The sequence below is a fragment of the Schistocerca serialis genome, chromosome 9 (assembly GCF_023864345.2).
Source record: "Schistocerca serialis cubense isolate TAMUIC-IGC-003099 chromosome 9, iqSchSeri2.2, whole genome shotgun sequence".
In the NCBI taxonomy this organism is placed as follows: domain Eukaryota; kingdom Metazoa; phylum Arthropoda; class Insecta; order Orthoptera; family Acrididae; genus Schistocerca; species Schistocerca serialis.
This window is the reverse complement of record NC_064646.1, coordinates 49,813,550-49,829,275: the sequence shown is the minus strand read 5'-3', so window position 1 is coordinate 49,829,275 and position 15,726 is coordinate 49,813,550. Positions and strand designations below refer to the sequence as shown.

At 40.6% G+C, this 15,726-nt stretch overlaps 1 protein-coding gene across 1 annotated transcript in view; it reads left to right on the top strand.

The window, feature by feature from the left end:
- LOC126419012 (RING finger and transmembrane domain-containing protein 2) overlaps positions 1 to 12,292 on the top strand; it is an 83,154-nt gene extending 70,862 nt beyond the window's left edge. Inside the window, exons 5-7 of the mRNA XM_050086066.1 lie at positions 9,174 to 9,327; positions 9,414 to 9,629; positions 10,432 to 12,292. Of these exons, the coding sequence (XP_049942023.1) occupies positions 9,174 to 9,327; positions 9,414 to 9,629; positions 10,432 to 10,665 (604 nt within the window). The 3' untranslated portion in view covers positions 10,666 to 12,292. The remainder of the gene's footprint in view (positions 1 to 9,173; positions 9,328 to 9,413; positions 9,630 to 10,431) is intronic.
- Positions 12,293 to 15,726: the final 3,434 nt, after the last annotated feature.

Here is a 15,726-nt window from a genome sequence, read left to right as displayed (position 1 = left end):
ATTCTGATCTTATCGTCATGATCCCTAAGTGGTTGATGCATAGGTGGTTGTAGTATTTTCCTAGAGTAATCATTTAAAGTTGTTTCTTGAAACTTTGTTAATAGATCACTGGCAATGGGGGGGGGGGGGGGGGTTCTCACAGTGAGCCATTCACCATCTCAGTCTACATCTACTAAACGTAAATGTAATGAGGCTAAAGATTCCAAGACTCTGCCAGCTGTGCCTCGGTTCCTCATGGTATCACATACTGAAGGAGTTCAGTCATTTGCTATGGTTAATCCGTTTATAATTCAGGAAGATGTTGATGCAGTTGCCGGCCCTGTGAAATACTGCTCACGTTTATGTAATGGCACTATGCTTTTGGAGACGAATTGTGATTCTCAAGCCCAGCAAATGTCTGCAGCTTCACTCCTCCATGGCCATCCTGTTCATGTTGAGGCCCATCATATGTGAAGTCTTCAGGTACTGTTATCTACACTAGGCTGCTCAATGGACTGATGGAGGAAGAAATCCAAACTTACCTCTCTGCGGCTCTGCAGTCCATCGGCTACTGAAAAAGGTTGATGCAACCTAAGTGCCTACATGCACTCTTTTTCTCGCGTTTGGTAGAGTAGTGCTTCCATCAAAGATCAAAGCAGGCTATGAAGTCATCACGGTCTGACTTTACATTCCAAACCTGATGTGCTGCCACCAGTGTCAGTGTTACAACCACACTTGCTCGCCCTGTCGAAACACGGCCAAATGTGTTACTTGTGGTCGGGATGCTCATGAGGACAGTTGCCTGCCTCCTCTTCCCTGCTGTTTCAATTGCAATGGCCACAGTGGGGGCTCATCTCGAGAATATCCCGAGTATCTCAATGAGCGAGCCATCCAGGAGATCCAGGTGAAAGGAAAAGTGCCTTACCCTATTGCTCACAAGTTGTTGGCTGCTGAGAGCCCTGCATTTTACCATCTGGCACTTACAATACTGCTCATGCTACACCTGCTTCACGAAGGATGCAGCCAAGCAGAGTTGCTACCTCAAATTCAGCACCATGTTTGTAAAAATGCCCAGTGTCATGGTAACATCCCCATCTCCTTTTCCAAATATGCAACAAGCCACCACATCTTCACCTCCGCCGCTGAAACTACCTGCTACACAACCGGTAGGCTAGAAAGGACAGAAGGAATACTCCTGCGAAGACTTTTTACATCCCTCCAGCCAACAAACATCTGAGTCTTCATCTGTCAACCACAAAGGCTCCAAGAAATCAAACACAGGCAAACAGTCTTGTCTTTCACCGACTCTGAGATCCTTTTCAGTGGTGCTGCTGCATGATACCCTCTCCCAGCTGAACTCCCATTTTGCCAGTGCGCACTGCCAACTGCTTTTCTGCCCTGGAATCCACAGGCCAACCCAGTGAGAATGATGACGCCTCTGTAGATCTCAAGGAACAGTATCCTCCAGCCTCTGTGCCTGTGTCTGGCACTTGGCAGCCATGGAGGTGACAACCCTTCTTTTTGTCCCTCCTCCCCTTTTCCCCGTCACGACTCTCCTCCGATAGAACATTTGCGGCATTAGATCCGACAAGGAGGAATTATGGTTGCTCTTGGAATTATAGTGCCCACTTGTTTTCTACCTCCAGGAAACAAAACTGTCCTTGCGACCCTTTTGACCTCTTGTATGTTTCTCCGGTCCGCTTTGACCTCCCCCCCTGAGGTTGGCATTCCATCTCTCAAGGGAGTCACGCTCCTGATCTAGGATGATGTTCATAGTCAAACCATGTCTCTGAACACCCAGCTGCAAACTGTCACAGTCCACATTTTCCTTCCCCGCTTCACCTTTTCTCTTTGTAACATCTACATCCCTCTGTCATTTGGTTTCACCATGAAAGACCTTCTTATTTATTGGTCAACTCCCTCATCCCTTTTAACTGCTCAGTGGCTTTAATGCACATCATCCCCTCTGGGGCTCTTGCAGAACCTGTCAGAGAGGTGCCCTCTTGGCTGACTTCTCAATCAATTCAACCTCGTCTGCCTTAACACTGGAGCACCCACATTCCTCTTAGACTCCATGCACATCTATTCTCATTTGCCCGCCATCTCAAGTGGTCCATTCTCACTGATACATACTCAAGGGACCACTTCCAATGTGCTATCTGTTTTCTGACTCCTACCTCAGCTATGTGTAAACCCAACTGGCAGCTTTCTGAGGCTGACTGGAGGCTTTACTCCTCCCTGGTGACCTTTACTGAACAACATTTATCCAGTTGTGATGAACAGGTAGAATGCCTTACAAATATTATCCTTACTAGTTCTTTTAACAATTCCACTCTCTCTTCCGTTGTGTGGGCCAACCTCCGGTGGCTCTCTAGAACAGAGGTCCATTTCCCAATTTCCAGCATGTGCGTAGCAGATGATGTCACTGCCGGCCACTGTGGCCGAGCGGTTCTAGGCACTTCAGCCCGGAACCGCGCTGCTGCTACAGTCGCAGGTTCGAATCCTGCCTCGGGCACGGATGTGTGTGACATCTTAGGTTAGTTAGGTTTAAGTAGTTCTAATTCTATCGGGCTGATGACCTCAGATGTTAAGTCCCATAGTGCTTAGAGCCATTTGAATCATTTGATGTCATTGTGGACCCCATTGCTATCTCCAACATCTTAGTCCACTGTTTTGCAGAGATCTTGAACTCTATCCACTTTCATCAAGCCTTCCTCCATTGGAAATAGTGGAGAAGGCTTGGGTGACATCCTTCTCCTCTCAGAATCATAAATGCTACATGCTGCCTTTACTATGAGGACCTAGATCAAGCTCTCACTTCATCCCGATTTTCTGCCTCAGGGCCAGACGATGTTAACATTCAGGTCTTACAGCACATTCTCTTGCAGGCAAGCACTTTCTCTTTCATTTGTACCATCACATCTGAGCAGATGGCACAGTGTCCCAGACACTGGTGTGAAGCCACTGTCATACTTGTACCTAAGCCCAATAAGGACAAACACCTCCCTTCTAGCTACCATGTCATTTCTCTCACCAGCTGTGTTTGCAAGGTGAAGGAACATATGATTCATGCCTGTCTGATATTGTTGGTTGAGTGTCGCAATATATTATAGTTGGGGTCACGAACAATGGCAATCCAGTTTAGGCTTTTTCTGCGACTCTACATCACACATTCTTCAACAGCCAGTGAGCGTTCAGCAGTGTGCTGAGTGCTCTGCTGTGAATGTTATATGGTGTGCGTCCATTTAAAGTGATTGAAGCAAGTTATTAAGTGCATTTTTATTCCATTTGTTGTGAGTTGTCACAGCTGATTGTGGTGGTAAGCGAAAAATTGTACATTAGCAAGCGAGAGATATAACTTGTGGGATAAACGCTTCTACAAAATGCAAAGCACATGTATGTGCTTATGCAGCTGTCTCCTGGAACTGGCAACAGTGCTCTTCCCATCCTTGTCTCGACCTGCATGAACGGCCATCGTTCGTTGATCGGACTGTAATCACTGCACAGTGCGGACTTTGAATGTGCCATCCGTTTGTCAACCCATGTCATGAGCATTTTTCTGTGGAAGTACCAGACTGTGCTATGTTTCTTGATTTGGAGAAAGTCTGACACCTGCTGGAGTACTGGTATCCTCCATACTCTCTACACATGGGACTTCCAATGGTGCCTTCCCCATTTCTACATCTACATCTACATCCATACTCCGCAAGCCACCTGACGGTGTGTGGCGGAGGGTACCTCGAATACCTCTATCGGTTCTCCCTTCTATTCCAGTCTCGTATTGTTCATGGAAAGAAGGATTGTCGGTATGCTTCTGTGTGGGCTCTAATCTCTCTGGTTTTATCCTCATGGTCTCTTCACGAGATATATGTAGGAAGGTATGTTCTCGAAACTTTAACAAAAGCCCGTACCAAGCTACTGAGCGTCTCTCCTGCAGAGTCTTCCACTGAAGTTTATCTATCATCTCCATAACGCTTTCGCGATTACTAAATGATCCTGTAATGAAGCGCGCTGCTCTCCGTTGGATCTTCTCCATCTCTTCTATCAACCCTATCTGGTACGGATCCCACACTGCTGAGCAGTATTCAAGCAGTGGGCGAACAAGCTTACTGTAACCTACTTCCTTTGTTTTCGGATTGCATTTCCTTAGGATTCTTCCAATGAATCTCAGTCTGGCATCTGCTTTACCAACGATCAACTTTATATGATCATTCCATTTTAAATCACTCCTAATGCGTACTCCCCTATAATTTATGTAATTAACTGCTTCCAGTTGCTCACCTGCTATTTTGTAGCTAAATGATAAGGGATCTATCTTTCTATGTATTCGCAGCACATTAAACTTGTCTACATTGAGATTCAATTGCCATTCCCTGCACCATGCGTCAATTCGCTGCAGATCCTCCGGCATTTCAGTACAATTTTCCATTGTTACAACCTCTCGATACACCACAGCATCATCTGCAAAAAGCCTCAGTGAACTTCCGATGTCATCCACAAGGTCATTTATGTATATTGTGAATAGCAATGGTCCTATGACACTCCCCTGCGGCACACCTGAAATCACTCTTACTTCGGAAGACTTCTCTCCATTGAGAATTCCTTCAGGAATTTTTAAAGACAGAGTTTTCAAGGTCTGTGTGGGTTCTGTTCTGTCGGACACCTTTATCCAGGAAAACTAGGGTACCTCAGGGCTCTGTCATGAACATCGTCCTCTTTGCTATAGCCATAGGCATTAACCCTGTTATGACACGTCTCCTGCCAGGCATCCCTACCTCTCTTTCCATTGATGATCTTGCAATCTAGGTGTCTTGAGCGATGTCTCCATCATCTTTACTCATGGAGCACTGACAATGGCTTTCACTTTTCGACTGACAAAACCGTTTGTATGAATTTCTGATGGTCCATTGGGTTTCTTCCATCGTCTTTACTTCTTGGGCCTGTTGATCTTCCATTCGCTGAGACTATGAAATTCCTCAGCCTTATTCTTAATAGGAAACTTTCTTGGTCCTACTACGTGTCTTACCTGGCCGCCAACTGTATGCAGTCCCTCAGTGTCCTACATGTCCTAAGCGGCATTTTCTGGGAACAGATCAGACCGCCCTCCACCGTTTGTCCCAGTCCCTTCTTCATTTCAAACTAGACTATGGAAGATTTGTGTATGCATCTGTATGCTCATCCATCTTACATCATCTAAATACAAATCGCCATCATCGAATACAGTGGCCCATATTCTGGTGCACTGTCCCACTTTGACTGCCCAGCGATGACATTTTGGGTTACCGGACTCGTTGCCGTTCATTTTATCTGACAACGCCTTATTGGCTGATTTAGTTTTACATTTTATTCGTGAGGGTGGGTTTTATCGTTTGATCAAAGTTTTAGCGTATGTCCTTTGTCCCTCTGTGTCCCCCACCCTAGTGCTTGTTGGGTGGTGGTTTAAATATGTTGCAGAGTGGCTGGCTTTTCCTTTTTATTCTCGTGGTTGGCGAGCTACTGTAATCTGCTTTTTTGTTTTACTCTCTTCTGTTTCTAGCATCTCTCTGTTGTTTTCTTGTCTTCTTTTGTTCCATTTAGTGTTTGTTGCCTTCCCTTTGTTCTTGTGGTTTCTCCTTTCTTTCCATTTTGTGTTATATTTCTTGTCTGTTTTATTCTCACACTTGTGGCATTGTTTTATTAGGAACAAGGAACCAATGACCTCATAGTTTGGTCCCTTCTCCCCTCTTTTAAACCAACCATACAACTAACCAACCAAACAATCATGGAATCCATTTGGCCACTGGAGCCTTTTACACTAGCCTGGTTGAGAGTCTCTATGCAGAAGCTGCTGAACTACCGCTGTCATACCAGCATGGTGTTCTACTTAGCAGATACGCATGTTGTTTGTCTGTCATGCCTGGCCATCCATCCTATGCCTCCTTCTTCGTTGACTCCTTTGACTGCCAGTATGTGACGCGTCCTTCTTCTGTGTTATCTCCTGGTACTCCCTTTCGAATTTTGCTCCGGCAGCTTAAATTTATGCTGCCTGCCTCTTCCCCGATGGATATGAACCTTTTACCACTCTGGATTCATACAGCGGCCCGTGTTCACCTCACTTCATTTGCATCCTAAGGAAACAACTCCAGATTCAATCTATCATTGTAAATTTCTTGACCTTCGTTTTGTACTTGGTGATAGTGCCTCTGTGTACACTGATGGCTCTTGGACTGACAGTGATGTCAAGTGTGCCTTCTTCATTGTCTCCAATGGTTTTTGGTATTGGCTTCCGGAACACTGCTCAGTATTTACAGCAGAGCTCTGTGACCTGGATCGGGCCACACAGTACATCCAGTGACACAGGCTTTCCAATTGCGTCATCTGCTTCGACTCGTTCATTGCCCTTCAGAGCCTCAGTGTGCTGTACACCGTCCATCCCTTAGCGCAAAGGATTGAAGAAATCATCCTCTTGCTCACTCTTGAGGGAGTCACTGTGATGATTACGTGGGTTCCTGGTCACATCGGTCTGACGCGAAATGAGACCACTGATGCTGCCAAAGTTGTTCCACCCCCTCTGAGGATCTGTGTTGCCGTCACACCTTGTATCACATATATATTTAACATCATGTCATGCTCCAGTAGGTATATAAAAACTTGTGTATTCAAATGCAGTGTTCCGTTAAAATTTCAAAGCAGTCAGTGAAGAACTTTTGGAGGTTTAACATTTTGAACTAACATACACTTACATCTTTATTTATATGTATTTTATAGATTACTTGACAATATCTAAATCTGAGTGGGTAATGACTGTGTTTTATTGGTTATTTATTTAGATTAGAACATTCCATAAAGATTTGTTATCTGTCACAATTTTCATAAAACTATTTCACACCAAATATTTAGCTCCAAAAAAGTCTCCAAAAGAGTAAGACAACACACATCCACGTCTTTGCGGATCTGTTCAAGCAGTTAACTAAATATGCACCACCCATACATTGCTCTCGAAGGACCCATTGTTAGCAGCAGGAGTGATACTTTCCTTATTGTTGTGATAGTCTGCCTGCCTTTACTGCCTTTAAGTGAATAAATAAACAAATAAATAAATAACAGGATTAAAAAATTACGTGTCAGAATATGGGATCGTTGTAATTTCAGTCTAAATCTTGCGCGTTTTAATTACATCCTACAGTGTTGGTAATGTATTGGCAGAGCTGAACCCTAATGACATATGATTCATATATGAGCATTATTGAGGTACGCTGGACTAGAGTATTCAGCTACCAAGTACACAGTTGACATTGCTGTTGTTTGGAAAGCTACTGTACTGGTCTTCCAACGAGTACTAGTACTTAAAATTTTAATGGAGGATGTTATTTCTCATAACAACTTCAGCAGCTGTTTCATGAAGATGTGGTCTGTATGATAGTGAGTAGTGTAGTATAATGCCTATGTACTTTGAAAAGATTATATTTCAGCTGTTAGCCATCAACGTAGTCTAGCCACCCTGCATGATGTTGCATTACTGGATGCAGATTTTGCCCCATGTCAGTCTTACTCAGTGTGCTGTTCATGACATTTAACATCAGTTTTTATCTCTTCCACACTAGTTGTCCAAGTATGGAGTTTAATAAATATGGGAGTATATGTCACAGATGTATCTTTATATGATCTCAGGGATAATAAGGGACCTGTAATATAGACTCTTTGGCCTATCTGTCAGTTCCATGTTTATGTTCTATGACAGTATTGGCTAATGTGACCAGGAAATGTTGCCTTTTAACATTTGACAGCTGAACATGTTTGCACAATGGCCTCCGTACTGTGACAGTACAGATTAGATACTATTATAAGCACATAGACGTGGTTATAACTAGATTTTAAATATCCATGGGGGTCCTATATTTATTAGATCAACTGATTTTGACACCATAGAAAATTTATGATTTACACACACACAGCATTTGATATAGAGGTATGTAATATCTAAGTAAACATATGTTTCTACTGTTATGTATAGAAATCCATTCCAGTACGATTATGCCATAGGTGGTAAATCATTGGAAGCGGTAACGACCGTAAAATACTTAGGAGTTACTATCCGGAGCGATCTGAAGTGGAATGATCACATAAAACAAATAGTGGGAAAAGCAGGCGCCAGGTTGAGATTCATAGGAAGAATTCTAAGAAAATGTGACTCATCGACGAAAGAAGTAGCTTACAAAACGCTTGTTCGTCCGATTCTTGAGTATTGCTCATCAGTATGGGACCCTTACCAGGTTGGATTAATAGAAGAGATAGACATGATCCAGCGAAAAGCAGCGCGATTCGTCATGGGGACATTTAGTCAGCGCGAGAGCGTTACGGAGATGCTGAACAAGCTCCAGTGGCGGACACTTCAAGAAAGGCGTTACGCAATACGGAGAGGTTTATTATCGAAATTACGAGAGAGCACATTCCGGGAAGAGATGGGCAACATATTACTACCGCCCACATATATCTCGCGTAATGATCACAACGAAAAGATCCGAGAAATTAGAGCAAATACGGAGACTTACAAGCAGTCGTTCTTCCCACGCACAATTCGTGAATGGAACAGGGAAGGGGGGATCAGATAGTGGTACAATAAGTACCCTCCGCCACACACCGTAAGGTGGCTCGCGGAGTATAGATGTAGATGTAGATGTAGAATGTTGTAAATATCGATATGAGTACAATGGTTTGTTTGTCCTCTGTATCAGATGCCGCTGAAGATGGGTTGTATACCCAAAGACTGGTCTGACGGTTAAAGATGTTACATGCAGTTCTTGTTGTTAACAAGATGTCTTTTAACACATAAAAGCCTTAGAGCACCAAATGTACAAGAGCAGATTTTTTACCAGCTTATTAGACTTATTACTTTTTACTTCAACCCAACTGAAATAATTCCACTTTACATATGATAAAACGTATCTCCAGTTTGTATGATTTTTTTTCCGTCTCCATACCCTTACAGTGTTATTAAGCATGATTTCTGTAGCCAGTATTTTAGACCAAAGCTTCCAGTAGCTGGGCAACATACGATTGGTACTTCTGCTCTTATTACAAACTCCATATAACTAACTTCAGTGTTTTGTTAAATGTAACGTAATATAATGTTTGTAGAAATTACATTCATGATGTCCTTTATGGTGTATTAAGTGCACTAAATTAACTGATTTATCTATTTTCCTTTTCTCTAGTTTGGTGTTCATACCTCCCTACTCTCAGCCTCTGAGTATGTGGGATCTGCTTTGGATAGTGGGTATCACTGACTTTGTACTGAAGCTTGCAACAATAATATTCAAAGTGTTAATTGCAGCATTGCCAGCATTTGCAGTTCCGTATCAGAGGAGAGTGAGTAAAACACTTTTGCATCCTATAAAACTATCCAGAATACTTATTAGCAGATTTGTCTATTTACTGTCTTCTCTCTGTATCAGGGAAAATATTATCTATTTGTGGAAGCAACATCACAACTTTACCGTTGTTTGGCACCTATCCAGCCATGGCTGTACTATCTTCTGGAATCTTATCAGGGTCCAGAAAAAGTTGTAGGTGTCTTCCTATCTGCTGCATACATGGTTTCAAAGGGCACAGACCTTATGGTGAAAGTCCGCCTGTGGAGAGCTGCCTTCTGGAAGCTGTTGCAGAATGTGGTAAGATGCACTTGTTGTGTTTTACCATAAGGCACTGAATTTATCGTGGTCTAGTATCACCACATCTGCCAAGGAATAAATTGCATTTTGGAATGACACCTCTATCAAAACTTGTATGTATTCAGTTAATTAAACCTCTTTCAACTTCATCTGAAGTGAGGCTTCTGTAAATGCATACCCATGTTAAAAGATGGCACAGTGAAGAGCCAGCAACAAAATTCTGTTTTATTAGTTTAGACCTCTGCTAATTTTTAACATGTTTCATTGGATCAGATTGTAAACAATCATGTTTGGTTATATATTAAGTCATTTTTAAAATTTAGTGTATGGCAGAGTAAAATTACTGAAGGAAGAGCATTAACAATTCTACTGTTGTGCTTCCCTAAATCTACATCCTTCTCTCTCTCTCTCTCTCTCTCTCTCTCTCTCTCTCTCTCTCTCCTCCCCCCCCCCCAACCCACCCTCACACACACACACACACACACACACACACACACACACACACACACACACACAGAAACCTTCAACTAACATAGGTGCCAGAAGACTAAAGTTTTAACGAAAAAAAAAGAATACGCAGTATTCATTTTCATAATTTTAAGCTTTCCAATTGTCACATTTCACACATGTTGTGTAGGTTCCCTACACCTTAAACTGTTTTTATTAACTGGCTTGCATAAAAGAAAAGGAAATTCGAAAAGGATACTTGTTGAAAGAATATTAAAATAATTCCATGTGTATTTTGTGCCTTTTTTCCTTCAGTGGGAATTGTCAGTCAATGGATGGGTGTATTATGTTACAGAATCTTGGTATGAGCCCCAGCAAGGAACAGCTACAGTCAGCCGGAGGGCAGTGTCCCATCTGCCATGATAATTACGCTGAGCCCGTTCTTCTCCAGTGCCGACATATCTTCTGTGAGGCTTGTGTTTCTACTTGGTTTGATCGTGAGCAGACATGTCCTCTGTGTCGTGCGCGTGTTGTTGATGATCCTGCCTGGCGTGATGGGTCCACTGCCCTATTTGTCCAGTTGTACTGAAAGATGTTGAACACAACACACACACACACACACACACACACACACACACACACACACTTCATTTTTATCACTGTCTGTCATTCTAAAGGAATTTGTTAGCATTTTAGCTAGAATATATTTTCAACATTTTACCCCATCTTTGTTATGCACAGCATACTTTTTACCAAAACATAACTCATTGTCGTAAACAGCGAAGGTAAATATGTTACTTGGAAATTTTTGAGTTTTATGTACCCAAAAGAAATATTTATTATGTTAAAAATTATTGTTGGTGTAAGAGACTTGTTTTATATCACCACATAGCTATTTAAAAAAAAAAAAAAAAAAAAGAAGAAAGAAAGCTCTACTCAATAGAGACTTGTTTTATATCACCACATAGCTATTAAAAAAAGAGAGAGAGAAAGAAAGAAAGAAAGCTCTACTCAATTGTGAATAATTGGATTGTGTAACAGCAGCTACAATACTTTGAATTTCTTTTCACAGAAATTCACTGTTTGCACGGAACCCCACAATGTTTGATAATGTTAAGAAAGAAGAAAAGAAAATGTAAGACTTTTAATCTATCAGCATTACTTACTCCAAGTGTATGTTGTTTAAAAAGACTACTGATTAATCAGACCTCTTGCAGAGACGATGACGAGACATGAACCTGTTAAAACTATGGGCACTGCTGAAATGAATCCACCATTGGCTGTATCCTCTTATCATCAAAACTCTGTCACAGAATGGGTTTTAAAATTTTCTGTTACTGTAGGAGAATAATTAAGTGTAATATCATTATCCAGGTAAAGGAGAAAGTATTGCAGCCTGTGTGTTGGAGCACTTTATGTGATAAACTATTGGAACTGTGATAAAGATATAGTGAGAGACTTAGTACGTGTGGACATTTGTGGTTATTCCTGCCCTTAAAATCAGTTTATTATTGTCCATTATTTTCTTTACAGAGAGAACTGTGATAGATCATTCTATTGCTTATAATATTTTTACTTTTGACGTACAGATTTTAACTTTTATCAGAGTAATTATAATTTTAGAAGGTTTTTGTTACATTTTGAAAACTCATTTGAACAGTACTGTGAATAAAGTATTGACAATTTTGTAGAACATAACTTTAGTCAAATACTGTTACACATTGCTCAGTTCACTTATGATATGGGCAGAATCTATTTGCTTTCATTTCCTCAGTTATTGTGTTGTAAGTTTACACTTACCTTTTTATTGTGATGAGAAACATTGTCTGAGTGACCACATGCTGAATATATATGTTTTTAAACCAACTGGAATAAAAGTGACAGAAAAGACTGCTTCTCCAGAATTTATATTTGTTCTGTTACATTAACATTAAACACTTTCCAGTTTTATTTATGGGTGTGCTTGGGATGAAGTTATTTAGTTTAATGTTTGAGAGAATTGCAGTTTTGTGCCAATTGTAGAACATCTGTAACATATTGAGTGGGTATTTTCTTTTGGGCACATTACAGTGACAAAAAGGAGGAAGTAAAACTTGGTTGTCAGAACTGTAAGTGATGTTTTTACTGATTTGAGTGATGTATAATTGTATTGATGTTGCCTGTAATTCCATAATGAGGAATATTAAACATACTATTATTATTGTGTTTTTACCATTCAGGATGATTTTAGTTAAGAACTGCATCTTTTTAATACCCTTTGATCCCACAGATGATGATATTGTTATAGGTAGTCATATTAATTGAGAGACAAATAGAATGGTGTAGCACACACAGATCATAAAAGGGAAAAGAGAAACTTGTTACAAATTGAAAAACAGTTGTATCAGACAAAATATAAGATTAGTAAAATAGAAAAAATGGAGATGAGGAGAGGTTTGGTAAGAGGAGCCTTGTCAGTCCACCTTTTTAAAAGTCTCAGGTTACCCAGTAAATTACTTATCTTGATCATCAGTTTTTTTTACTCGTATATCTCAATGGAGCACACAGTATCTAGTCAGTTGTACAACTACATACATACCATTATCTCTTTAAAGTCTGATGATACTGAGAGTGAAACATGCTGTAAGAATGAAAAATAAAAAGAAATATTGATAGCAAAGACAAGGCTGATTTATTAGTGCTAAATATGACTAGTAGTGTAAGGGGTAGTCATTAGTGATCAACAGAACACAACTAGCGAAGCAATAGATCTTAAGGCGTTTGACAATGGTCTTATCAAACTGCCTCTTATACAAATTTCAAAGGCCTCTCTCTCTGCCCCTCTACTATTCTGCTATAATTCATGTTATATCCTACTTTTCATACCCAGTTCTTGTTGCATTCTTTCCTCCCCCATCTTCCTCTGTGCTGATTGCTTTGTCTCATGTTAGGAATTGGATTGTGACCTTGTTAACTTTAATACAATTTTCTTTCTTTTAATTTGTTACTAAATGAGTAACTGTCCTTTGAGGGAGAGACATAGCGAAACTGTGATCCGGTCCTGGCAAGAGGGGAAAGTTGCTGTGTCATTCTAGTCTCATGTACTTACCCTTTACATATTTGTTTTTTTTTTTTTTTTAACATGGACTACTGCTAAAATTACAACCCAAAAGATAAACAAAGTATTATTGTTGAAACTTGCAGTATTTAATTTATTGAACTCTGGATATATTCATATGGAATCTGAAATGAGAAGTCTTTTTCAATTGTAATAAAATAAGAATGAAGTGGCCTGGCAATCTGATGTTGTTGTTGTCATTGCAGTCTTCAGTCCAAAGACTGGTTTGGTGCAGTTCTCCGTGCTACTCTGTCCTCGTCATCTCCGAGTAACTACTGCAGCCTACACCCTTCTGAATCTGCTTAGTGTATTCATCTCTTGGCCTCCCTCTACAATTTTTATCCTCCACACTTCCATTCAGTACTAAATTGGTAATCCCTTGATGCCTCAGAATGTGTTCTACCAGCCAATCCCTTCTTTTAATGACGTTGTGCCACAATGTCCTATTCTCCCCAATTGTGTTCAGTACCTCCCTATTAGTTACGTGATCTACCCATTTAATCTTCAGCATTTTTCTGTAGCACCACATTTCAAAAGCTTCTATTCTCTTCTTGTCTAAACTGATTATCGTCCATGTTTCATTTCCATACATGGCTACACTCCAAACAGATACTTTCGGAAAAGACTTCCTGGCATTTAAATCTATATTCAGTTTTAACAAATTTCTTTTCTTCACAAATGCTTTTCTTACCATAGCCCGTCTGCATTTTACATCCTCTCTACTTCAACCATCATCGGTTATTTTGTTCCCCAAATAGCAAAACTCATCTACTAATTTAAGTGTCCCATTTCCTAATCTAATCCCCTCAGAATCACCTGATTTAACTCAACTACATTCCATTATCCTCATTTTGCTTTTGTTGATGTTGATCCTATATCCTTCTTTCAAGACATTGTCCATTCTGTTCAACCGCTCTTCCAACTCCTTTGCTGTCTCTGACAGAATACATCAGCAAACCTCGGAGCTTTTATTTTTTCTTCATGGATTTTAATTCCTACTCAAAATTATTCTTTTGTTTCCTGTACTGCTCCTGAATAACATCAGGGGTAGGCTACCCTATCTTGCTCCCTTCTCAACCACTGCTTCCTTTTCATGCCTCTTGACTCTTTATAACTGCCATCTCGTTTGTGTACAAACTGCAAATAGTCTTCCACTCCCTGTATTTTATCTCTGCCATCTTCAGAATGTGACAGAGAGTATTCCAGTCAACATTGTCAAAAATCTATGACTGCTATAAACGTAGCTTTGCATTTCTGTAACCTAGCTTCTGAGATAAGTCGGAGAGTCAGTGTTGCCTCCCATGTTCCTACATTTCTACGGAATTCAAACTGATCTTCCCTGTGGTCGGCTTCTACCAGTTTTTACATTTGTCTGTAAAGAATTTGGGTTAGTATTTTGCAGCCGTGGCTTATTAAACTGATGGTTTAGTAATTGTCAGCACCAGCTTTCTTTGGAATTGGAATTATTCTTGAAGTATGAGAGTACTTCACCTGCCTCATACATCTTACTCACCAAATGGAAGAGTTTGTTATGGCTGGCTCTCCCAAGGCTATCAGTAGTTCTAAAGGAATGTAGTCTACTTCCGGGGCCTTGTTTCTACTTAGGTCTTTCTGTTCTCTGTCAAATTCTTCATGCGGTACCATATCTCCCATCTCAACTTCATCTACATCCTCTTCCATTTCCATAGTATTGCCCTCGAGTACATCACCCTTGCATAGATCCTCTATATACTCCTCCCACGTTTCTGCTTTTCCTTGTGTACTTAGGATTGGCTTGCCATCTGAGCTCTTGATATGCACATAGGTGGTTCTCTTTTCTCGAAAAGTCTCTTTAATTTTTCTGTAGGCATCCTTACATTTGTTCTCTAGCCATTCCTGCGTACCTGTTTTGCTTTCCTATTGATCTCATTTTTGAGACATTTGTATTCCTTTTCACTTGCTTCATTTACTGCATTTTTCTATTTTCTTCTTTCATCAGTTAAATTCAATATCTCTTGTGTTACCCAAAGATTTCTACTAGCTCTCATCTTTTTACATACTTGATCCTCTGCTGCCTTCACTATTTCATCTCTCAGAGCTATCCATTCTTCTTCTACAGTATTCCTTTTCCCTGTTCTTGTCAATCATTCCCTAATGACCCCTCTGAGACTCTCTACAATTTCTAGTTCTTTCAGTTTATCCAGGTCCCATCTCCTTAAATTCCTACCTTTCTGCAGTTTCTTCAATTTTAACCTACAGTTCATAACAAAGAAATTGTGGTCAGAGTCCACATCTGCCCATCGAAATATCTTACAATTTAAAACCTGGATCCCAAATCTCTTTCCATTATATAGTCATTGGGACCCTCTGGTGTCTCCAGGTCTCTTCCATGTATACAACCTTCTTTCATGGTCCTTAAACTAACTAGACTGCCAATAGGTGCAGTGTAGGGACGTTGTGGGGTGGGGCAGGGAGATAGGCAAAATAGGAGCAAAGAAGGAGAGGAGCAGGGAAAGACAGGCAGATGCGTTATAAGAGGACTGAAAGAAACATGATGGGAGATGAGAATGGGGA